The sequence below is a fragment of the Centroberyx affinis genome, unplaced genomic scaffold (assembly GCF_046629955.1).
Source record: "Centroberyx affinis isolate AG114_WGS23_722 - 3 ecotype Tasmania unplaced genomic scaffold, CSIRO-AGI_Caff_v1 ptg000898l_1, whole genome shotgun sequence".
NCBI classification, from domain to species: Eukaryota; Metazoa; Chordata; class Actinopteri; order Beryciformes; family Berycidae; genus Centroberyx; species Centroberyx affinis.
The window spans coordinates 143776-167978 of NW_027279484.1; the positions used below are offsets into that span (position 1 = coordinate 143776).

Here is a 24203-nt window from a genome sequence, read left to right on the forward strand (position 1 = left end):
AAGTGAGAAGGCATTGAAGTCCCTCAAGATGGAAACATTCATTCACTTATTTCTGAGACCAGGTGGATATCAGAGCAGCATTACATGCAGAACTATGTATTGCGCACCTATACTTAGAAGAGATATATGAGATAACTGTTTTGTGGAGGTGACCGGCTCTGGGCTAGATATCTACCCACCGCTCACGGTCACCACAGGCCGATTCAATGGTGCTTTTTGGAGCTTTTTGTAATTTTGTGTAAAAAAAAAAAAAAAACTGTTCCAAAATGACTTGAATGAATGTATTTTTGTTTATGTACATGAGAAAGTGATACAGAAGTGTAAACAGGGAGGTCTTCTGTGCTGGTAAAGAGAGGAAAGTGGTGTGTTTGGTGGCCTTCTGTGTCTTTTTTTTTTTGTTTTTGTTTGTTTTTTGGTCTTTTGTTTTTTATTATTATTTTTCTTTGTTTTTTACTGAGCCTTCTACATCATAATAAAATATTTTCTACTAACATTCATAGAGAACCCATTGTGAGAAAAGCTCCTGTAGGTGCAATGAAGAAGCAAGCCATTCACTTGTACAGGATTGTGTTCGATGGCATGGCTTCTGTTAGGCCGGCAGACATGGTACTGCTTTCTATTCCCCTCCTCTCAACCTTTGAGTTTTAATTGCACTTAACATAGTTACATTTCAAGCCAAAAGCACTTAAACCCTCTATTTTCCTTTTTAAAAGTGCAAACATAGATCCATCAAGTCACTATTATACGAACTAGACAGTAGCCTGGAAATGTTTGCTGGAAATGACTCAATCAAAACCCATAGTTTTGTGTGCAGGCATTTCTGGTGGTGCAAGGGTCTGCCTTTGTGAAACTGGAGAAAGTAAATGAATACAAATTGCATGAATTAGACAGTAGAGGTCAAGCTCTCCCTGGGAACTAAAGGTCCCAGGCTAAATTGTTATAGCCAATTTTGCACAGTGCTGCACTTTTGATTATGAGAATATGTATTTATCCGTACAAGTCTAAAATGCTCAAAAAGGAGTATGTTTGTGAGATAGGGCAGCATAGTACAAGCGTTTTATTTTGAAAAAGCTTTACCCATAATTGACAGTGCTTGTGTTCCTAAGTGGTCTTCAAGCCAAAATGGTTTCTTATTTGTAAAGGGATTGTTTTTATTTTCCTCATCTTTTATATTTTCCTCACCTGTTTGTCTGTTTTGCATTTTCTTATGATTTGTTGTTGATGTTTTTATTTTTCTACTTAAATCATGTCAAAAATGTTGATTGGACAGAGAACATGCATTGTCAAGACCAAAATGTAACTTAACGCAGGATGTGATGTTAGGATTGAATCCGTCATGCCCTGTTCTGGAGTAATGCCTAGATTGTCTCCCCTACACTGGTCTTTGTTAGTTCCTTTTGCTCTGTCAATGTCTGGCATGCTGTCTCTGGAGCGAAAGGAGCATCCCTCCAACAAACACACACACACACACACACACACCCCCAATGAATTGAGCTCCTTGTACTATCTACGTTATCTTTTATACTCTAGTGCCACTTGGTGGAAGGAAACCACCTGAGACTTCTGAGAATGAGTCAAACTAATTGTCAGGGTCCAAAAGAAAAGATAAAAAGAAGAGAAAAAAGAATGTGTCCACTGACACCTTTTTGACTGTCTGCCTTTTTAATACTGCATAATCATTATGTAATCAAGAATGGCTGCACTTCCTTAATTCCCCCTTATTTCGAGTTCAATGTTTGAAAAGGCAACAGGGCTCTATCTTTTTGAAAACCAGTATTTCTAAGCACTTATTTCAATGTTTATTTTGCCTAATTGTAAGCAGCACAGTGACTTTTTTTTTTTTTTTACGTTAAAGCGTGACTACCTTTTCAGCACTTCAGAGTATGCATGACATTGCCCTCTCTCTCTCTCTAGTTATTAGCACTTAATTGTTTTTATTCTCAACTAACTCCCTCAGTTGCATTTAGTTGTTAGCATCACACTGCACAGTCTACAATCAGTTAGCTTTAAGTTTGGCTGTATTTTATGATTAGAAAAGGCTCAACTATCTTTTATCTTTTGGCACTCGGTAAAAATTGGTATGTGCTGTATAAAGCTTTTTTTTATTACTCCATTGTTAAGGCTGTACAGGGTTGTGACGATAACTGGTAAATAGATCATTTGTACTTTTTTGGTTTTGTATTTGTTTTCTTTGTTTGGCATTATTTTATGTTCAACTTGCCAGATCTAAATGTAACAGGATTTGAAAGTAAAGCTTACATCAGATATTACATCAGCTTGTCTGTCCTTTCTCTGTCTATTGTTTTATATTTTTGCGCCTATTCCAAACAGTAAACCCTGTTCACTTCCAATTTTGCAAGTATATAAAAATAAGATTTCCTCTCATCTTTCTGGCTAGCTAGTTTTTCACTGGATACCTAACTGACCAAGAGATGTTCATCGCCCCCATCCACATGTACCTAAACTCACAGCAACCGTTTAATTTGAGTATCATCTGTGCTACATATCACAGATCATTAGGTTTCAGGCAATGTTCCAAAACGCTCACTAGGATCCTCATATTTAAAATTTAAGGCATTTAGCTCACACTCTTATCCGGAGCAACTGACAATCAGCAACAGTAGAGTAAAATAAAATTACTGCACAAGCAACTAACAGTAAGAAATGCAAAGGTCTTAGTGCCCTTTTCAATATTCCCGTGACCAAAGAAAGATCACTTAAGGGAGAGCTTCTAGGAAATAAATAAAATGAGGGCGAGAAGAGATTTTTTGAGAGCAGTTACAGTGGTAGAAAAGATATCATTCAGTGGAGAGAAGGAAAACAAAACACAAAGAAAGCACGGATCAGTTTTTTAGGGGTTACACCGTTCCCTCTAATTCATAGCGGTGGAATGCCATCATACCAATAAGGAATAGGATCTGTCATGGTGTCTAGCTGGTGTTTTTATTAGACCGATGGGAGGTCTCTCTCCCTCTGCTTTCTACGTTGTAGTAATGAAAGTTACAGCACGTTCTCGCCCAGCCAAAGGTTGGCCCTGCCTAATGAAAACAGATGAAGCAGAGATAAAGTGTTTGCCGACATTAAGAGACTCATTTATCACCGTTAGCCCCCGAGCTATAGAACACCTTGGTCTGGAGCTCTCCTTTAACAGGCCCTGCCTCACAGCACCGGTGGCAGACTGCAGCCTTCCAGGCACATACACACTGCCATCCCTCTCAGTCCCGATATCTCTCTCCCTCCCTCTCTCTCTCTCTCTCTCCCTCTCCCTCTCTCTCTCTCTCTCTGTCTCATCCATTGCAGTGCTTTCTCAGCCGTTCACATATGACTATTTTTCTCATTCACAGGCTCCGTGTTTGTTACGGTGTAGGTTTAGCGGCAAAGAGGATCGAGTTTTAGTGGAACCTTTGCCGAATCCAAAAGGGTCTGGCGGTCCTTGGGGGACCTCCATCGCCGTGCCCCCGGCGTTGACCCGCGCGGGTTCAACAGCCGTCTGAAGCCTCGCACTCCTCTTCTGTAGAGGGGCCATGTTCTCATCTAGCTGCTCATCTTGCCTGTGTATTAATGAATCTTTTCGGCTGTGTTTAAAGCTGCTTAATTAAGTTCAAAGCAGCGCTCGGGGCACTGTGCGCCTGCTCAGCTGACCTTCCTGCGAGTGGAAGTGTTGATTAGGAAGTGAGGAGACACACAGGCACTGCAGGGGATGGCTATTGATTGAAAGGATAGAAACCTAATTTGGATTTTGTGATTGGAATATCGCACTGTACAGGGGGTATTTTTCTTCCGTTTCACTCTAAGTGAAGAATTTCTGTGATACGGGCAAACGCCAGAGTTTTCCCTCATCCCAATAATAGCCCTTCACCTCGGCCCAAGCTGTCTGCACAATGTCGACCTTTCGACACCACCTCGCGAAAGTTGGCCGCTGTCGATCGATAGCGTGTTAGCTTTTTGTTTGTAGGTTCAGGCTGCCTTGGCTTTATTACAGCTGCTGAGAGTCATGGGGGAGTCGTGCACGGCTTTGCGAGAGAGGAGCTCCCTCTTGTTTGCCAAAAGTGTAATCCCGCCGTGACCCGGCGTGACCCCGCCCTGAGAGGAAAGCTGCTTAGACAGAAGTGCGTGTCTGCGGGAGCTCCCAGCTGCCTGGCCTCTCTCTCTCTCTCTCTCTCTCTCTCTGTCTCTCTCTCTCTGTTTTGCTCACTACATCTGCCTCTCTCTCACTCTCTTGCTTTTTTCTTCACAGGTCTTTCTCTCACTCACAGTACAGTCCAGCTCCAACTCTTTTTTTCCCCCCAATATTTCTATCTCTCCCTTTGTCCACTCAATACTCAATCTTTCACCTTTTCTCCCAGGCTCTTTAACTCTTCCTCATTCCTTTCTCCCTGCTCCCTCTGTTCTTCCCTGTCATTTTTCCTCCTCCTCTCTCTCTCTCCCAACAGTAGGCAGTGCTTCCACCATCACCCCCCACCTCACCTCACCCCACCCCCACCCCCCCTTACCACCCTCTCCATTCGGCATCGATACTTCCCAGGCTCTCTCTCCTCACCCCCCGTTCACCAAGGGGTTTTAGCCTGTGAAGGAGCGGAGGGTTTGCTAAGTGGAGACAGATCTCCTTTTTTGCTCAACACAGAAAATAAACACAGAGGGCCTAATGCACAGGCCGGGCCAGAGACAGCCTTTTGGTACAGGCAAGAGAGCAGGACCGCTGGTGCACAGGAAAAAAAAGAAAATGAGCTCTGGAATCGATTTGGCATGGGCTGGAGCCAGGGCTAAAACTGTGTGGAATAAAGCTGCGCTGAAAGCTGCTTGTTGATTCACAAATCCATTCATCTTTTTTTTTCTTTTTCTTTTTTTTTATGAAAAATGAAGCACTGAAGTGAATTGGTGAATATGAAGATCTGTGTTAATTGAGTCGGTGATAATGTGTACAAGCTGTATACACTACCAGTCAAAAGTTTGGACACATCTGATTCAATGTATTAAGTTTTTCATTATTTTAAAGTCATTTGATCTAAAGCCTTATGCTTAAATGCTTGAAATTTGTTTCTTAGACAAATATAAATAGTGAAGTTGATGCCTATGTATGAATTTCTTTCCAAAGCCTTTGCCTTTCCATCAAGGGCAAAGGGTGGCTACTTAAATAATCTAAAATATAAAATAGTTTTGTTTTAACACTTTTTTGGTCACTGCATGCTTCCATTTGTGTTATTTAATATTTTCGATGTCTTTACTATTATTCTAAAATGTGGAAAAACTGTCCAAACTTTTGACTGGTAGTGTAGGTCTGCAATGCCTGCCAGAAAAATATGCAGCACTGTGCAAAGTGCAAGTCGAGGATAAAGATGCTCCATTGAACAAATCACATTCAAGGTTACTGCAACATGACGGTCACGTTCAAGTCCGCGCAAAAGCAAGAAAGCAGCCCCGCGTATCATTTACACAAATTCCGATCTGAGGTAGACCTCAGGAGAATAGGAGTGAGAGATGATCCGCAGGCTCCTGTGGTGTAGCACTCATTTGCCAGTCTTGGATTGGACACACATGGTGGGACGTGTATTTACATGCATGCCTATTGGTGCCCGGCCCAGGGGCATAGCGTCACTGGCTGCCGACCCCCTGCTGGGCCCGCTCCCCATTCTTTGGGGTGAGACATCACTCGGTGGGGGTCAGCAGCAATCTGATTCAGGAAGCGCTGCAGGGGGAGTGTGTGTGTATGTGTGTGTGTGTGTGTGTGTGTGGGGAGGGGGGGGGTTATGCAGAGGAGGAGGGATTACCCACAAGGCTTTGGGCCTGGCATATCCAGACTTAGGGCAGCCCGAATCAGCAGGGGGGACAGATCACACACCCCTGACTACTGCCTCAAATATACGGCTACTGCCTGGCCACTCCTATTGGATAACAAACACATTATAGAGGAGAGGAGGAGGAGGAGGAGGAGGGAAATGGACGGTGGGGGGGAGCAGGTCTCCTTAACTATGATCATGTCTCTGAAAAAGATAGGACACAAGCTAGCCAACTCCCCTGTTGTTAAGCTCCGCTGTTACCATGGCATTATATGACAGTCACCAGCCATAGGTTACTTGGTTTCTATGGGTAACAGTCAGCACCGCACTTCTTCCACATCCACTGTGACACTGAACCTGAAGATATCTCCCACCGATCCTCAGAACTTCACATGTAAAATCGCTCTCCTCGAATGCCGGGGAGTGTTCATTTTGAAATATCACAACGTGCAAACGCTCTTTTATTTCCAAGCGTTTCGCCTGTGAGACACAATGATTTCAATGATTCAGGTCTGCTGAGATCTGGAGTGAGCAGATTTAGTGAGTCTGGCTTTAACAGAATAGCCCAAGGTCAGGCCCAAACTAATCAGGCTCCTCATTTCCCTGGGTGGAGTAATGAAGTAGAACGCTGACCCCAGCCTGACCCTGGGAATCTGTAGCAGGGAAAACAGGCCTGGAGACCAATTAGCCAATAGTAACAGGAATTATTAAAACAGAGCATTTATTTATTAAATTTGATCTGTACTACACACAAAGTGCTTCAAATGCACCTTAATGTGTAAAGCTTGATATACTGTATATTATATAGCAACTGTCATGAAACATTGAGTCCTACTAGATAATATGTTTCTCTTTGTGCGTATCCTAAAGATTATTTGTAGTGAGGGTTGATAACAACCTGGTTAGCTCTCCTAATTATCTTATGCACTTGAGCTTTTAATGATTTCCATGATTCAATTATCCCTAACTGAATTCCTGTCTTCAATCAATTAAAGCCATAGCTGCATACTCATCCATCTTCCAATCTAGACATCGGGAATCCCTCCATCCATTCTCATTTGAGAAGAGAGTGGGTCAAACAAATTAACAGAGATCGCATCCATCCATGTCTTTTTTTTTTTTTCTCACCTTTGTTACTTCGACATACAGGGAAGGAGACGGAGTGTGGCAAGGATTTCTTTTGGGATGGAAACACGAAACCCTGCGTCATTTTCAGAACTTTCTTATTCGTGCCTTCGCCTCCATGTGTCCTGCTAAAAAAGCAAAAAATCAAAGAAATGGTTTGAAATGCCGCAGGCAAAAAAATTAAGCCAAATAGTATAAGGGGTGATGTAGAAAAAAGGAGGATGTGACTATTCTCACTCACGTCACATTCCAAGACTGTCAAAGATTGTCAAAGTTTTTTTTTTATTACTCTTTATGGACTGGAACAATGCATCTCTGCTGTGAAGTACGCACCCATCCCTGGCCTCTCATCGGCTTAAAGAATGGCTGTACTCTTGGTTAAAATGCGTTCTGTTGAAACCTTGAATAGACTACAATATAGTCTTTTCATCCAGGTCCCTTTGTCGTGCCCCTCTCCATTGGTTATTGTGGCACTCAAGGTGAAGGTGAGCGACAATGGTTCTTTTGATCTCTCAAGAACACTCACACACAAACACACACACTTAAAGATGTCAACACACATACACACACTCTTTCCAGTTCGCTTTCTCTTTCTTTCTTACTCTTTAAGACAGAAACAGTTATAAAATAATGTACCATAAAGATAAAAATATGAAACAATCAGACAAAAAAAAAGAAAAAAAAGAAAAACAACCTGTGGTATTATAAAGTGTTCTTATAACTTAGAGAATTCATTTTAAAATCTTGCTCATGGACTCCATGTTTGAGCAAAGTTTTCCTCTTGACCTTCTCTAGACACAAACACACAAACGCAAACAAACACACACTCGCACACCCACACACACACACAGTTTGGCACCATCTGCTGGAACTTTGAGAAGCATGTGGTTTCTTAGAGAGAGATTTAGCTTGAGAATTAATAAATGGGTAATAAAGTAAACAGAAGAGGACCATGCTGGTCAAACAACCCAAAACTCAAATCATGCTTAAGCCAGAACTGCATACTGTTTTTGAAACAAGCCTTCTCAATTAGTTACAGTGAGATCAAATGCACACACACATATTTCAGGGTTTCTTAATAGTATATTGGTTATTTTCCACAGAAAGGCAAGGGTACATTGACTGATGAATGCAGTCTGTTCAGCCAGTTCACAGCCGACTTAGAAGAAGCACAGCAATGGTTGCCAAGGTGCCCAGATAGTCATTTAACCCTCATTGGTTGAGGGAGAAGCTGAGGGCAGTGTAGCCTTTTCACATGCTGCTCTTTCCATCCCCATTATCTCTTCTGTCTCATCCCTGCGACGACCAATATGGGTTCTTTGAAAGGGTTTAGCATTCTTTTAAATGTAAATACCAGACTGTGCTCTTTCTGCACAGACTCGCAGGATGGCGTTGAAGATTAGGCTTGATGGTTTGTCAGCGCAGCACTGCTCTTGAGCAAATCGTTTACCGACAGCGCCAACTGCAACACACAGCATTAGGCACATTTTGTGAGTCACTGGTCACATTTAACACTGGAAAAGGCGATCAAACACGCGGATAGGCCTGCTATACTTATTATGGCCTGTTCAAGCATCACACTACGACAGACTGTGTGACAGAGGCATGGCTGCACATACAAACTTAAATCACATCACTCTCAGCAGTGTTCATCCGGAGAGAAACACAAACAGAGGGCACTAGGTGGCTTCAGACGTCGTCATACAGAGGGACCCTCTGCCACTGTGGTTCTCAGGGCCGTGGCATGTTTGGATGGCGGCGGGTGTGCGTTCCATGGCACTACTTTCAATAGAGCTCCCCCTGGAGTAGCCAGGGAATGGCTATCACAACAATTACACTGACAGCTCTTTTCTAAAGTGCACTTGATTTATTTGATTTAGCTAAGATTAATGGCCTTCCCCTCCAGCAGGCCTGGCTGACATGTGCAGGAGAACACAGGCTTCTCTCACAGAGGCACAGGTGTATACTAACACAGATAATGAAATCGTATAAGCAATGTGCACACTTCCAAACACTCTTGCGCACACACTCACAAATCATCCTTGATGATGCTTCAGTCTGACAGGAGTGTCAGACTGTCCAGGTAACTACTATCAGTCATAAAATAACTTTAAATGACATTTATAGAAAAGATGATGCACACAACTAACAATATGAGTTAGATTTTGTTTGGCAGACTGAAATAAATAACAGATTTGATTAGCGCTCTCTCTCGGTCTGTCTCTCTGTCACACACACACACACACACACACACAGGCACACACACACATACATAAGTACATATGTGCGTGCACACACATTCCCACAGCTTGCTGCTAGAGGGAGACACCTGCCCCTCCTCTGTGTGCCAGAAAGCACTCTGTCTGCTCTGTCTGGCTGGCTGGCCGACAGTTGCCAGGCCAGCGGTCCGGTATGGTCCAGTGCGGTTGGCACTGAAGCCTGCCCATCTGCCCGAGTTGACTCGTTCGCTCCCACACCACTTGTCCGCGAGGACGAAATGTGCTGTGGTGTCCTGGCACGGCTCCCTGAAATGTCAACCTGGCGTGACAAACCCGGGCCGGCCCCTTGGCCCTCACAGGCCGAGTATTGTGGGGCATTGCCCTGGATCAGACAGGGAGCCAGGAACATGCCAGGGTAACAACAACCACTGATCGACTACCGGGGTGCTGCCATCTTGTCCTAGGTGGGTAGAGCTTGTTCGGTCGGGTAGAGAATGACTGCTCTCATTACTGGCCCTGGACCTTACAAAACACGGCTATTCACTAGTTGATAGAGGGCAGCTGGATAGAAATGAGACACCATGACCGGGAAATACATTGGGGGAAAACAGTTGGACCCTCCACTGAAACAGTAACATCCCATACAAAATTGTTATGAATGAAACAAATTGTAACTTGGCATCTCTTCTTACAGGGCAAAGACAATAAACCTGGAAGACAAATAACATGCGGAACATATTTTCTGTTGTTTTGACCAGATGGGCTTGGAGGTGCAGTGAGGGTCTGATGTTGGCTGACTCTGTCCTGCATCCCCCTCAGGGCTGCAACTGTGAGTGGTCATTAACACAGGGAGCAGCCATGCCAGCAGAGAGTGGAGTCTAGCGGTAGTTAACAGCCACTATGCAGTTAAATCCTCCTTCTCTGTGCTAAATAGGAACAAGTACAGCATGCCTCCTGCTTGCCAGGGCTCTAAAAGAAGCACATCATCTAAGACCTTTAAAAAAAAGGTATTGTTTTGCAAGCACAAAGGAATAGAATGGGAAAGGTGTACAATTTCTACTCTGCCTCGTAGCTCAATTCTGCTGAGTCTGGGGTTATGGCTGGGGCTGTCTGCAGTGCTTAATTTGTAAATGATGAGGTTAATGAGCCAATTCGGTTTTTGCAATGGAGGGGAAAGGAAGAGTCAACTACTGGGATTATTACATGGCAGACAAAAAACCCCCCAAAAAACAAACTTTCATGCCACCAGAGGTGTCAGGTCCACGCAAATAAGTACCGGAATGCAGGTAGTCCAAAACCAGGAGGTGCCGGATCCTGTTCCGGCAGGATCCGGCACAAATTAAACACTGGCTGTCTGGCAGTTATCCATACACAGCAAAGCACTGCGTGTGTGCGCACATGTGTATGTACATGTGTGTGTACAGTGGAGCTGTGGACAGGTATGACAGGCTGACCTCCGCATGTTGCCGGGGAGAGTGTGTGGCCCAGCGTTACCTGTCATAACATGGCCTGTCTGGAGTCCTGCAGCACCAGTGACCAGGCCACTGGGCAGCCAGAAATAATAGAGACTGGCAAGAGGGCAACGAGAGGTCACAAGGGAGGGCTCGAGGGCGGGAAGGGGGGGGGGGGGGATCGAGGACATATGACAGGAAGACGAGGGGAAGGATGAAGGCAGGAGAGTGAGAGGGAGAAAACAAGAGGTAGAGAAAAGAGAGAAATTTACTGTAGTGAGAAGGAGAGTATTAAAGATAATGATGCTGGAGCAAGTAGCTAAATCAGAGAGAGAAAATAAGAGAGGGGAAGGAAGGCTGTGCTGTGTGGCTGTGCTTCTCCCTGCATATCACATATTCGAGCCTCTGAAGAGAGCCAGAAATGAAGCCGAGTGGCAGTGAGGGAAGAGAAGAGCGGGCAGTTGGCAAGACATAATCTCACTTGTGCTTTTTGAGTTCTCTTTCTCGGTCTGACACCCTGAGGTGGCCACACACAAACCAGAAAAATAAGCCCCATCTTTAACTAGACAGACCACCATGCATCAGTTCCCCTTTGTTTTGAAACTCAATCTATCTTTGCCAGTATGATGTTGTTACAGCATTCTCAAGGTACAACCACTCGCCTGCAGAGATCGTACAGCTGAATTCACTTAGGCAGGCTTGGCCAGCAATTAAAGTGGCGGATTAAGAGTGATTGCATTTTGTGTCCTGAGGAGGCGCTGCCTGCCATCTTGAGAGGTCTCATTAACATGGCTGCCGTGGGCCGTGCTGAGCACTGCCACGGGCAGTTAAAAAATAATGGAGACATTATCAACCTTAATGTCTTGTACCTGGAGTGGAGAAGATTTTATAATCACTATTGTGACGGGCCACAGGCCGGCAGTTGCGCGAAAGGGAAAGGTTGGATGAAGATAACCCTTTTTCTGACCAGACCCCTGTGTGTTTTTTGATCAGGCACGACACGTGGGGAGTCTGAGCAGCTGGATTTCATTAATTGAGCGCTGGCAGCATTCTGCTCTGGCGGCAGGGGTGAGTCACACTGGTGGGATTGGTCTCTCTCTCCCTGATATCATCTTCCAACCATAACTACAAATAATTATTCACTCAAATCCATTACCGGGGGTCAATCAAGTTCCCCAATCACTTCTAAAGTCCAATTACTGGCGCCAAGGCTCTGTTCGCGCCTTCCTGCAGATGAAGGCCTGGCCCACAGGCTGCCCAGTAAATTACACATAGCAAACAGGAGAGTGTGCTTGTGTGTATGTGCGGGAGAATGAGCCTCCTCAGGTGGGTAATAAAGCAGGGGTACACACTGGCCTCCCTGGGGCATTCTGACCGTACCATCCTGCAGACTTCACCAGGTTAAATAGAATTAGCCCATGCAACGAGACGCACTTCGAATACCAAGCGCGTCTCATCATTCTACGAGGAAGAGCACACACAGTATGCACCCCGTAGATTGGTATTAACATCCATCTCAGCAGTTGATATAATAAGACATGTCGCCATAAGGGTCTTCTTATAAAGAGGCTGCACAGTGACCCATCAGAGCAGCATAATGAGTGAGTGTCTTGGGGTGTTAGATCTACAAGAAGACACACACACACACACACACACACACACGCACAGCTTCCTTGCAGCTCTCCACCCCCATTAGCGTGTGGCTCCTTGTATCGTTTTGCAGCCGTTTGGAAAGTGAGCCGTGAGCCTGGAGGAAATGCTTCTCACACACTCATCTGTCACGACAGAGAGACAGCAGTGCAGCCAGCCGAGTCGGAGCGGGTGTGCAAGAAAGCAGACAGTGTGTGTGTGTGTGTGTGTGTGTGTGACAGGGAAGAGGAGGGGGTGCTGTATGTACAAGGCGTGTAGGAGGTGAGCAGAAAGGGAGGCAGGAGGGCTGTTCATATGTGTTTGTTGTGTGTAAGGAGGAGGGAGGGTGAGTGTATCTGCTATGGTATGTGCCTCTGTGTGTGTGTGTGAGGAGTAGAGCAAACACAGCAGGGAAGGGTGGAGGTTTGGTGGATCGGCAGTGCATGACCAGTCATCACACTGTACACACACACACACACATATACACACAAGCTCCCAAACCAGCATGGTGGGAGGGCCACTGTGACATTTCACTCAGTGTCAGGCTTCCCTCACGCTCTGATCCGACCGGACAACAACCAAAATACAGCGCTGACACAACCAACAACACAAACCCATAAACGTCTGTCCCCGCTAAGATGCTTGCTTTGTTTACTGACATTTGTAGCAGCCCATTGTTCTGTGCCTATTCCAGACTTTGAGGTTTCTGAAGGGGAAAAAAGCTGAGTTCTGGGCTGCAATTACAACAGTATGAGGGCACCATTTGTTTGTTGTGTGCCAGGAAAGCATTTTGACTTCAGACTGCTGACACAAAGAGATGCTGTCAGTGGAAGCCCCGCCATTAAACATGAAAATCCTCCCAACCTCATCAAAGAGCCAGTCTCTGTCCTCTGCTTACATTCGAGAGATCCAGCGAAATGCTAAACACATGTGGACAGCCCTGTGTTTAGGCTAAAATGGCTGAACATGATACGGCAGCATTTGAGTTAATCTTCCTCAGTGAAACCGCATGGTGTGTTTACACTGAAGCCTGTGTGTGCATGTATATGAGTGTGTGCGTGTGTGTATCTTGTGTTGTGGAGAATGTCCAGAGCTGCAGAACTCACTGTTCCCTTTGCAAAGCCAGAGCTGTACAGTGTGTGTGTGTGTGTTTGTGTCAGCATGATGGAGGAGAAGGGTGTTACTCAGACCTAATGAATCCATCTGCATTCAAGGGGCATTCTTCCTCCTGTATGCAGGCAGGAGCAAACGAGCAGTGACCTCGGAGCCGGTCCAGCAGTAGGGGGTTCTTGCTCGCTTGTTTGCTCTTCCAATGCAGACCAGTAAAGATAATCAAGAAAACTATGCATTAGTATTGAACTTGTTACGTTTTTTCCATGATGTACAGGCTAGTTGAAGGTTACAGACCACCGTTGCTGCAGCCATACAGTCATTTTTAAACCGGCTGTCCTGCACTCCCGTCATTCCTTTTTGTGTGCATCAGTGAGGCTTGAGAATAGCGGAGGGTTGGCACAGAGGGCGAGGACTACAGTACAGCCTGAGCTCCAGGAGAGTGGCAGCTGCTGATGTCCTCGCCTCTATGTGACCTGGCACCCTAGACAGCCACAATGGAGAATGGATGGGGGGAGATTATGCAGGGGGAGGGTGGCTGGCACCAAGAGGCCAGTCATTAGGATAATGAACCCAGTAATTTAGTGGAATTTGGGAGACCTCTAGTGGTTCAAAGGAGATAGTGCATAGTGAAGGTAATTCTGAAAACATTTAATAAAGTGTGGGTTGACTGAAATTAAAAGGAACTGCGAGAAGCTGACTCATTCAGAGGATTTCTAACACAGGGGTTTCTGGCTCCAGAATGCAGAAATTTAATTACATCTTTAACACAAATTTCAAGACTAATATTTACAGAGGCAGCATTAATCATTCCCCCTTTTTCATATCACGAGCAAACACGAAGGAGAGAGAAAAAGCTCACCAAAATATACGGACAGATTTAATATTATTGATTTTTAATCCATTTATCATTCACATCACTCATTAAATATTTAATTTATTCCACTCAGAAACAATAATAGTCAATAAAAAAAATAATTTTAAAAACACATCTATTGATATTCTGAGGAAAATAGTGTTTATGATTGTCTAAGAACAATTTCCACAGCAGTGCAGAGCAATGGGATAAACAACTGACTGTGACAATCCCAAAGCTCTAGAAACTCATCATCACTATTAGGTCAAAGGTGTTGTGTTTTAACAATGAGTGGGCAGGCAAGGCCGCCAGTCAAATCTGTCCATCGTAGATGATGCTCCCACCATATGTCACAAAAAGCCACAGCTTCACCTTCTGCTGAGCCTGTTGGCTACAGTGTTTGGTATTTTGCATCATATTTTCCAAACGTAATGATGAGACATTCGCAATTCTCAAATGCACCGGGCTAATCTCATTACAACTGTTCTTGTCTAGTTTTCTGTTCCAAGTAAAAAGAGCAACTGTGTCACTCCCAGTATCTGGTTTAGAAAACCCAAGGTGATGGCAGCAAAAAGTTTAATAAGTTTAATATCTGACAGCATTAAACCTTATCTCTCATTCAAATGAAATGATATTGATATTATTTTGCCATGTACTGTCCAAATATGAATGTGCCATGAAGCTGTGGGTGAGAAGTGAGCAGTTCTCTCCTAATTTGGAGTAAGGTAGGTTGAGCTCTTCTCTGTGCTGAGTGATGACTTCTATCTCAACTATTTTACATATGGATTTAGTGTAAAAGAGTGAGGCTGCGTCCTTTTGCACTAACCACGGAATCAAGGACAGATATTCTCACTTTGTCCTGACGTTACTTGGCACTTAGTGGACCTGTTCAGCCACTATGCAATCCCTCCTTCTCCAGAAGTGCAGTCCCAGTGCTAACTATGAAGATGACGATGAGGAGGAGAAGGCTTTGAGGAGCAGGTCAGCAGCCAGGCCCGGGGAGATGGCTCCTCTGGTCACCCTGTCCTCTAGGTGGGGTAGCGCCTGTCTGACGGCAGGGTGGCTCTGGAAATGGCAGAGGACGTTCTCCTGGATCAAGCTCCACATCCAGACCTTCTGCTGGGCCCTGCGCCGGCCCTGCAGGGCGCCGCTGGCTGACATGGTGTCCCGGTACGACTCCATCTTGGCCCACAGCTCTGGGATGCCCTCCCCAGTCTGAGAGGAGACGCGCACCACCTGAAGAGGGAGTCAGTGGTCAGTGTGATCACTCAGAAATAATTCCTTACTGTAAATGGAGTCATAAAGCCTGATGAACATTGCGAGACTGGTGCTAAATCCCACCCAAAAATCAGACTGCATTCAGTACAACTCAATCGTTCAGCCTGAGGATCCGATGTGTCACTAGAGGCACTGTGAGACATTTCAGCCTCCTGCCTTTTTAAGAAGCTCTGCATTGAAAGGTCCTGGTTTTCCTTTGGTTTTGGCAAAATGCTGCATGTCTAACAGAATACATCCACTGAAAGAAATGGCTGCCACATGATTTAATTTCTATTCCCTCTTGTTCACACAAGCACTCTTGAAATAAACATCACTTGACAGAGATTATTCGTTCAACAAGTGACTTGAATTCATGGCTGTATCTTATTAAGAGCTTACTGTGGATTCCAAAAGACATAATCAAATTCAGGGTAATTATTAATTAAATAATTTAATTAATGTAACAGTTTGTTTGATACCAGTGAGATATATCGGTGGAAAGAAAATGCTAATATGCTATGAAACATTCAAATGTTCAAATTATTTAGAGCCATCTAACACAGGGTCTTGATCAAAGTACCGTAGATATAAAAGTGGAAGTACATCACATTAACAGGATTCCCAAAAATCCATGGCATTCAGAGGTGTCGCATTTAAGACCCATCAAACATTTTGTTCAGAGAAATAAGTTAACCTCCTGCAATTCATCACTTTATCACGCACTAATGAATCAGGAGGAGAGGAGGGAGTTTGGAGTTCATGTAAAATAAACCTTGCAGATGTTACTAATCTTCCACCATCTCCAGATTGGTGAAGTGTGATTAAATTAAATCTATTAGTTGCAGATAATTTGGCATAAAGTGACAGTTGGTAGAGTTGGATTTGACACCCTGATACAAATTGGAGACATGCGATCAATCAACAACCAATCAGAAGCAAATCTCCAAAATTTATTGGAGGCATCTAATTAAATCATGAGGTCAACTTGTACACATCATTTTACAAGGACAAGGCAAAACGGGGAAATCAAACTCTCTGAGACTGAATGTACTGTATGCAGAGGTGCGACAAAGTCAGCTTTGCTCGAGTCCCAAGTCTGTCTCAAGTCTTGAGGCACAAGTCTCAAGTCAAGTCTCAAGTCTAAATGTAGATTACCAAGTCAAGTCCATGTCATTAATGTCAAGTCTCAAGTCTAAATGTAGAACGCCAAGTCAAGTCAAAAGTCCAGTATCAATTTAGTATAAATTGAGTCCAGTATCAATTTAATATCTTAAAGAAAACAAAATATCTAGGCCTTTTCAATGCAATATCGTTTTAAAAACTTAAATAAGTGCATTTAAATTCAGTTGTCTGAATTCAAAGTGAAACCCAAGTCACCAGAACCCAAGTCAAGTCAAGTCAAGTCATAATCAAGTATTCTCTTCATGCATCAAGTAAAGTCTCAAGCAAAACTGCAAATTATTCTCTTGTCAAGCAAGACACTGACTGAGTAGACTAGTCAATATTAACTGTGGTAATTGACGGTCACAAAATCAATTTGCTTAAATTCATTCCCCACTTGTCTGGAATACACAGTTAGTGAAAAAAAATATATAATTAGTAGTCTAGTTTTTTTTTTTCCCTTTCACAAATCAATTTTATGTTCATGTGACACACCAGTGGAAACTGACCTACAGTTTTAAACCCACCAATATAGAGTTAGATAATAAAGGGAGCCAGGTAGAGACAGAAAACAGAGAGACAAAAGAGGGCAAGAAAGAGAAGATAAGGAATAGAGAAAGAAACTAGGAGAGGAGGAAGACAGCAAGGGACCAGTGTCTCAGCTTTTATGTGAGTGTGCGGGCTTCTAATCAGCAAAATGCATGACACAGCAGCCCAGTATTCAGAGCAGCGGTAGCAGGGGGAGGGGGGATGGGGAGGGGGAGAGCGGGGGGTGGGGGTGGGGGGGGGGGGGGGGGTGTTGCCTGGCAGCCTGCCATGTGGGCAGATGCTGCATTGGGCCAGGGAAACAAAGGGACAAGGCCAGGCAGGCGGGTGAGCTGGGGCGTGCGGGGAGGGGGGTTGAGACACTGCAGCACTGAGTCCATGACGCTATGACATCATCACCATCATCGTCCACCCCTCCTCCCAGGTCAGCTGACCTCACTGTGGGATGTCTTGTTGGGTCCACAGTGCGCGCGCGTGTGTGTGTGTGTATGGTAGAGGGACAGAGCAATGCTGCTTATGCTCCTGCCCAGCGGGTTAAATGTTGAACACTTCTGACACATCAATTATCCTTGTTTATTGTATCCGATCCATAATCATTACAATCCTAATCAGTCCTTCGTTGACCCACCCTGTTTATGCACTGTTTTTTATGTATACAGACACATACAGACACATACAGACACACACACACACACACACTCATTCTCTCACACACACACCTTAGGGTTCCAGGACTTGGACTTCTTCCTGAGCAGCTTCAGTGCGCTGGTGTACTCAGCCTGGATCCTCCTGGCTGGTACCACAAGGTCTCCGTCTGACTTGGTCACCACCACCAGGTCCGCCATCTCGATGATGCCCCTCTTGATGCCCTGAGTGGAGACGGTGGGGGTGGGTGGGGGGCATTAAGTTCACAACACTGTAAATAAATCTGATGTCTAGACACCTAAGCTGATTGAGGGATCCATGTACAGAGTGATGGGCTGATGGATGGATGGAACTATGGCTTACTGTTTACTAGAAGGGACTCAACTGACTCAAGGGATGCAGTTGAAGTTATTTTTATTTCAGTTTCAGTTTGATCCAAAGTAAGGAAAGTAATTAGGCTTATTTGAAACAGTAATTATAAAAAAGCAACAATACAGAAGTCCTACAGTGAGAATCGCTTTTTGTTTTGTGTTACAATCAATGTGAAACATCCCAGTACTTCAGTACTTCTTCACATGCTGCTGTTGTCATGACATCGTATTATCACGCTGTCCAGTTCCTTGCAGCTGTCTGAGTGTAGTTTCAGCGTGGGCGCACGCATTTTAGTAGCCAGGTGGTGAACGGTGGCTGGAGTGAATGTACTGAATACTTGTTGCATCTCTGAATATTTCAAGTTGTGCTATTTGTTATTTATGTGTTAATTGCTTTGCTACATTTTAGCCATGAAATTAATGCCTCAATGCATAGCTGAGTAATTACTGTGCTGATATTTATGAACGATGTGTCTGCATTACGGTTTGTCATGTTGTTTGCCGCAATTGTACAGGATGCAGCCTGTATTAGTTTCAACACACTTTAACTGTTTGCTTGTTTATTTGTTTTTGTTTATCGGGAACACTTTTGCAATCTTAATCACATTTATACAGTTTATTGATTGGATGAATTTTGATTTCAGTAATGTTTTCTATGGCAGTGTGTTTTTCCATGTTTTCATTGTAGAAACCAACAGCTACAATAATTAAAACAAAAAGCACTTCAGCTGCCTAATGTCCCGCCATAATCACCATGATATATTAATCATAACCAGTTATGCTAATTAAGTTATTAATTAAGCAAATTAATGCATTAATTAGATATTTCTTTGCAAACATACTTGTCTTCACATAATACATGGGTAGCATTAATATGAACTCCAGATTTTAAAGCATCAAGAAGTTACAGTCGTTTCAAGAAAATCTGTTTTTCCTCATTAATATGCTAATTTATGCAGCAAGATGCTCCAAAATCTAATCAGATCATCTACTCTATAGGGGAACCTGTGGTGTGAGTATGAAGTTTCTATGTTTTCCATGTTTTGTTCTTGAGTTATTGTGTTGACAAGAATGTGTCTACAGACAGACAGGCAGACAGAGACAGACAGACAGACAGACAGACAGACAGACGGACAGACAGACGGACAGACGGACAGACGGACAGACACGAGGACAGGCAGGCAGACAGACAGACAGACCAGCAGACAGACAGGCAGACAGGTGGACAGACTGACAGACGGACGGACAAACGGACAGGCAGGTAGACAGACGGGCAGATGGACAGACGGACAGACAGACAGACGGACGTCACCATGACAACATAATGTCCTGCATACCATGAAACCACGGTGGCGGGACACAACAATTACATTCCTCAGACAACTGCAATAAAAAGTCATGTGGAATAATCTGACAGCTGTCTGAGTCACAGTGTTATAAAAAAAAAAAGAACTTCCACTCACAAAAAGGACATGCAGAGGTTTTATTCTGAGCTGAGGGTGAATTCACGCTCTGTAAGAGGGAGGAGACAGAGAGAAACTCAGGGTTTGTTGAAGAAAACCTGCCAGCGAGCAGGTTAGGACCCAGAGTGACTGACCCAGAGTTTAAGTTACCTCTCTTTCTGGAACTGAAAACCCGGAGTTTCCCTCATCTCAGGGTTAACAAGCTCAGAGTTTTCACTAAACCTGCTTTCTGGAATACCATCCAGGTCTATACAGATGAAAACAGAACTGTTGTTCACTGACCTGGAGTTCATCGCCCCCTGCTGGTGGAATCAGCAACACAAACATGTCCACCATGTCAGCCACCGCAAACTCTGACTGGCCCACACCTGGGAACAAAGACAGAAGTTACTGTCACCGCTGACTGACGATATGACAAACCAGCACAAGACCAACGTGATGTTGACAGACAACAAATGAGACAAAATCCACAAGTACACAGAAACCTCAAACTGTGATGAATCCACCAACCCATTTAATGTTTTATACTAGAGTTACACTGCAGGTTCAAGGTTCAGCGGAAAAAAACAAAACTGGAAACTATGTAAGTTTTCCATGTAGATAGAAGTCACAAGGAAATGGCATGTTGGGACAAGGGCTGAACGATTTTTAAAAAATATCTAATTGCGATTATTTTGACTGATATTGCAATTGCGATATGATTTGCGATATTAGAGGGAATGATAATTTTTACATCATTATTCTCATTTTCATTGAAAAACGTATTAAAATGATTATGGTGTGATTTTTGCAGGGATCTGTACCAAACAAAGATGTTTTCTTTGACGTGTAGGCCAGGACATCTCTGCAGCATGACAATATTTCATTTAAATTGGTATTTTGACACATTTCGCCTTTAACAAATACTGCACCTCCTGCGATTTGAAAATTGCAGTAGGCCATATTGCGATTTCGATAAAATTTCGATTAATTGTTCAGCCCTAGTTGGGACGGAACATGACAAGGGCAGGAACTGTTCAAACATGTACAAAAGTGTTAAAAAATGGGTTTGTGCATAATCTTGAACTGTCATGAATTTATTTAAATCAATAAATTCCAGCCACTGGGACGCAACCATGGTGTCCTAGGAACAGAAAACAGGATTTTCTGAAAAATGTACCACTGTCACATGTTGTCACTTGTGTGTGTGATAGTACTGTTGGTTGAAATTTTTTACGTTCACATCATCAAGTAAAAATATGCCGTTTTCCAGAGAGTAAAAGTAATAAAATTATGTAAAAAATGACAATTTTGTAGAATTTTTGGCATGTATTGTTATATAGCTGTACAATATGATATGGAGAATTAGCTAATAAGGTGAAAAAGTCAATGCTTCATTCATTTCATCGGATCTGTCTTGTATAGGTAAGAAAAAAAGAAAGATTTGAGCCTGCAGTGTAAATATAGGCTTGGTGAAAGACATACGAGTGGAAATCCCAGTGTCTTACCTACAGTCTCTACCAGCACTATGTCGTATCCGGCCCCCTCACAGAGGACAATGGCCTCATTAGTGGTTCTGGTGACTCCGCCCAGCGTCCCGGAGGTTGGAGACGGCCTGATGAAGGCATTCATGTCCCTGGAAAGCTCAGTCATACGTGTCTTATCGCCCATCAAAGACCCTGGAAGAAGAGCGATGATTTGTATAGTATATAACACCAACTAAACTATTCATTACTGTAATGGTGCAACTGCAGCATGTACTGAAAGAGGATTATGTGGCAGCATTAGTGCATCAAGCCACAAACATCATGGAAACATCACTGAAACTAAAACATGAGAGAATCCTGCTTGAAGCGTCCTTAGGAATCAAACTACAATCATCCACTTAAATCTATTATACTTTGTAAAGCATCCATTGTCATCCCAAAAACATTCTCTCATCTATATCTTATGATGATGATGTATGTCTGAGATGCTACCTCCTGTAGTGCAGGAGGATGGGTCCACAGCCAGCACTGACACTTTATGTCCGCGTCCCGTCAGCATCTTGCCCACCACCTCGATGAAGGAGGACTTCCCTGCTCCCGGAGGACCAGACAGACCTGCGGAATCAGCAAACAGCTCGAATCAGCGACAAATCTTACAAAGAGGCTGATTTCTTAAACATAGACTGTTACTTCAAGACAAGCAGGCTGCCAAGCAAGACTAAAACTGGCTGCCCAACTCATGTAGTCGTTCTCTTAAACAATTGTTGTTAGTTATCAATTACTTGTCTGATGCCGGGTGTAGAGCACATAAGCGTATGAGGCCACTGCAATTTAATTTTCAGTTAATCTAGTTGTGTAGAAACTACACAACTACACAGAATGACTTACAAAACATAAAAAAAAGTTCATCCACTCCTTCAGATAGATCCATGTTTCAAAATGAAGGAATAAACATGGCACTTAGATCGATATATCAGTTTGCAGATATATTTTAGCTGAATATTTTGAATTTTTGGCATGACAGAATATCGGCACAAAAAAATCTGCAGCTTCAACACAAAAATATCACCATCAGTCTGTATACATGCAGCCTTATTACTACTTGTCGTATTCATAGTACTCCCATGATGTCACATGCATTTCCTACCAATATGGTGCTTTACAATACACACTGCTCATTGGCTGTGTTTGTCATTTAATTGTAATCACCTGTTAATGTATTACAATCACCTCTTATTTTCCTACCAAGATGGCCGTGTGATGATGTGACAGAATTCTATGAATAGGCAAGAGATCAATCAAGAGAATAAAAAGATATATCCCCTACAACTGACAAAAACCAAGTCCCACTTTGTGACGTTTATGTGCCCTGGCCTTAGCTCACATGCCCAGTTGAATACAGAAACCCTGTAGCCATTCATCCCCAGACCACACACCTACTCTGAAGGCCAGCGGCTTCCCTCCATTGCGCTCCTCCTTCTCCCTCCTGTAGGCCAGCACCCTCTGCAGCAGCACCTGGGCCAGCTCCTTCTTCCTGGGATGCTGCGTCTCCACCAGAGTAATGGACTCGGCCAGAGAGGCCCGCTGTCCCCGGATCAGCCCTTCGTACAGTTTGCTCAGCAGCCTCTTCTCGGGCTCGCTCAGGTCCTGTATGTGCTGGCTGAGCGCCGCCTCGGTGCTCACAGCCCTCCTGCGGTGCCAGCTGGGCCCGGGGACGGGGCTCCGATAACGGCTGTGAGGACCGGAGAGGAGCCCGCGGCGGAGGCACTGGGTCCTGCTGACCGAGGGTAAGGTGAATAGAGTGGGGGTCAGGTGACAGAGCAGGGAGAGGCCGGACCGTCCCATTGTATGGTACACCTGGGTCATCTAGGAGGAGAAACAGGACATTAAACTACGAGCCTCTGTTGTTGTTGTTTTTCATTAGCTACAACTGGCACTGAATATTTCAGAATAATGAATTGTTAACATGCAAAATGGAAGACATTTACTGGCGTTTTTTTTGTATTAACCCGACATAATATACTGCTAGCTCTGCTATCTAGACAACCAGCTGTTGAATACAAACTGCAAAGTTACAAAACCTGCCACTGTTTATGACAAGAGCGTGCACCAAATTGCGTCTAAATCCTCCTCTACATTAGGCATGTATCAACACAAATTTAGCCCGTAATGTGACTACAGATATATCTCAAAGACCAGTGTTTAGATAGCAGACATTTCAGATAAAATGTCCATGTAGGCTATTCTGTAAGAAGCATTCACGCTGACCTCCTACCAGTTTAATTCATTCTCTTCCTGATTCCGGTCACGTGTGGTACCGCCCCCCTCCGCCCCGCTCCGTCCACAACAAATACTTCCGCCATTCATTTTTGCAATGAGAAAAACAACTTCATAAAACATGTTTAAAATTAAATGTACATATAAAAACGTGTAGCAAAACGTCTGCGTGATTTATGAACTATGTGAAAAAAATTACCACTGAAAATGAAACGTTAATGCACTGGCACGACAGTAGACCACTTTATCCACTAGATGGCAGCAAATATACATTTTTCCAATCCCGCCTTGAAGCTTGAAACACTAGTAGTTTTCCCTGAGCTACACAGCTTTCGTTTCTATTATGTAACTGTAATGTGCCTTTGAATTCCTAAATGTCAGCACCTGTTTATCCTCATTGTTTCATTGGTAAAAACATCATCCAAAGCAGTTTTTAGGGGAGGACTGTCATGACCTGCTCTGTCACAGTGAGAATCAGGTGTAATAACAATCAACTATAATTTGTTGGGCTACTTTCCAAACTGAGTCGCAAAGTACTTTACAGTCCATAAAACAATACAAAATAAAAGCCATAAAGATAAGAAAACTTACTTTACAGTGAATTAAACAGTAAGAAGTGGAAGCCAAGAAGATATAAAAAACTCATTAGGGGTTGAAAGTGCCAAGATGAAGCTCAATACCACACTTCGCCTGCAACCTTTCCTGGGTGTTATATTGTATGCAAATGTTGTAGGCTATGTGAAGTATAATCATTCATGCAGTTTTTCTACCTGCTTATTTCTTTTCAGGTCAAGGGGGGCTGAGTCCAATCCCAGAATATATTGTGTGGAAGGCAGGGAGACACTGGACA

General features: G+C 43.7%; 1 protein-coding gene across 1 annotated transcript; it reads right to left on the reverse strand.

Moving 5' to 3' along the window:
- Positions 1-14077: 14077 nt before the first annotated feature.
- mmaa (metabolism of cobalamin associated A) lies at positions 14078-23307 on the reverse strand. Its single transcript, XM_071521563.1, has 7 exons — positions 23165-23307; positions 22513-22942; positions 21569-21691; positions 21098-21268; positions 19893-19978; positions 17851-18000; positions 14078-15403 (listed from the first exon to the last, which is right to left on the reverse strand). The coding sequence occupies exons 2-7, from the start codon at positions 22940-22942 to the stop codon at positions 15107-15109; spliced, it is 1257 nt and encodes a 418-aa protein (XP_071377664.1). The 5' UTR covers positions 23165-23307; the 3' UTR covers positions 14078-15106.
- Positions 23308-24203: the final 896 nt, after the last annotated feature.

Bases quoted from the DNA above. Each gene is read 5' to 3' on its own strand.
- mmaa (XM_071521563.1), bottom strand. From the start codon at position 22,942: ATGACCCAGGTGTACCATACAATGGGACGGTCCGGCCTCTCCCTGCTC. The intron at 18,001-19,892 runs GTCAGTGAACAA...GTCTCCACTCAG, and splicing joins CAGGGGGCGATGAACTCCAG to GGCATCAAGAGGGGCATCAT. The intron at 15,404-17,850 runs GTGTGTGTGTGA...CTCCCTCTTCAG, and splicing joins CCAAGTCCTGGAACCCTAAG to GTGGTGCGCGTCTCCTCTCA.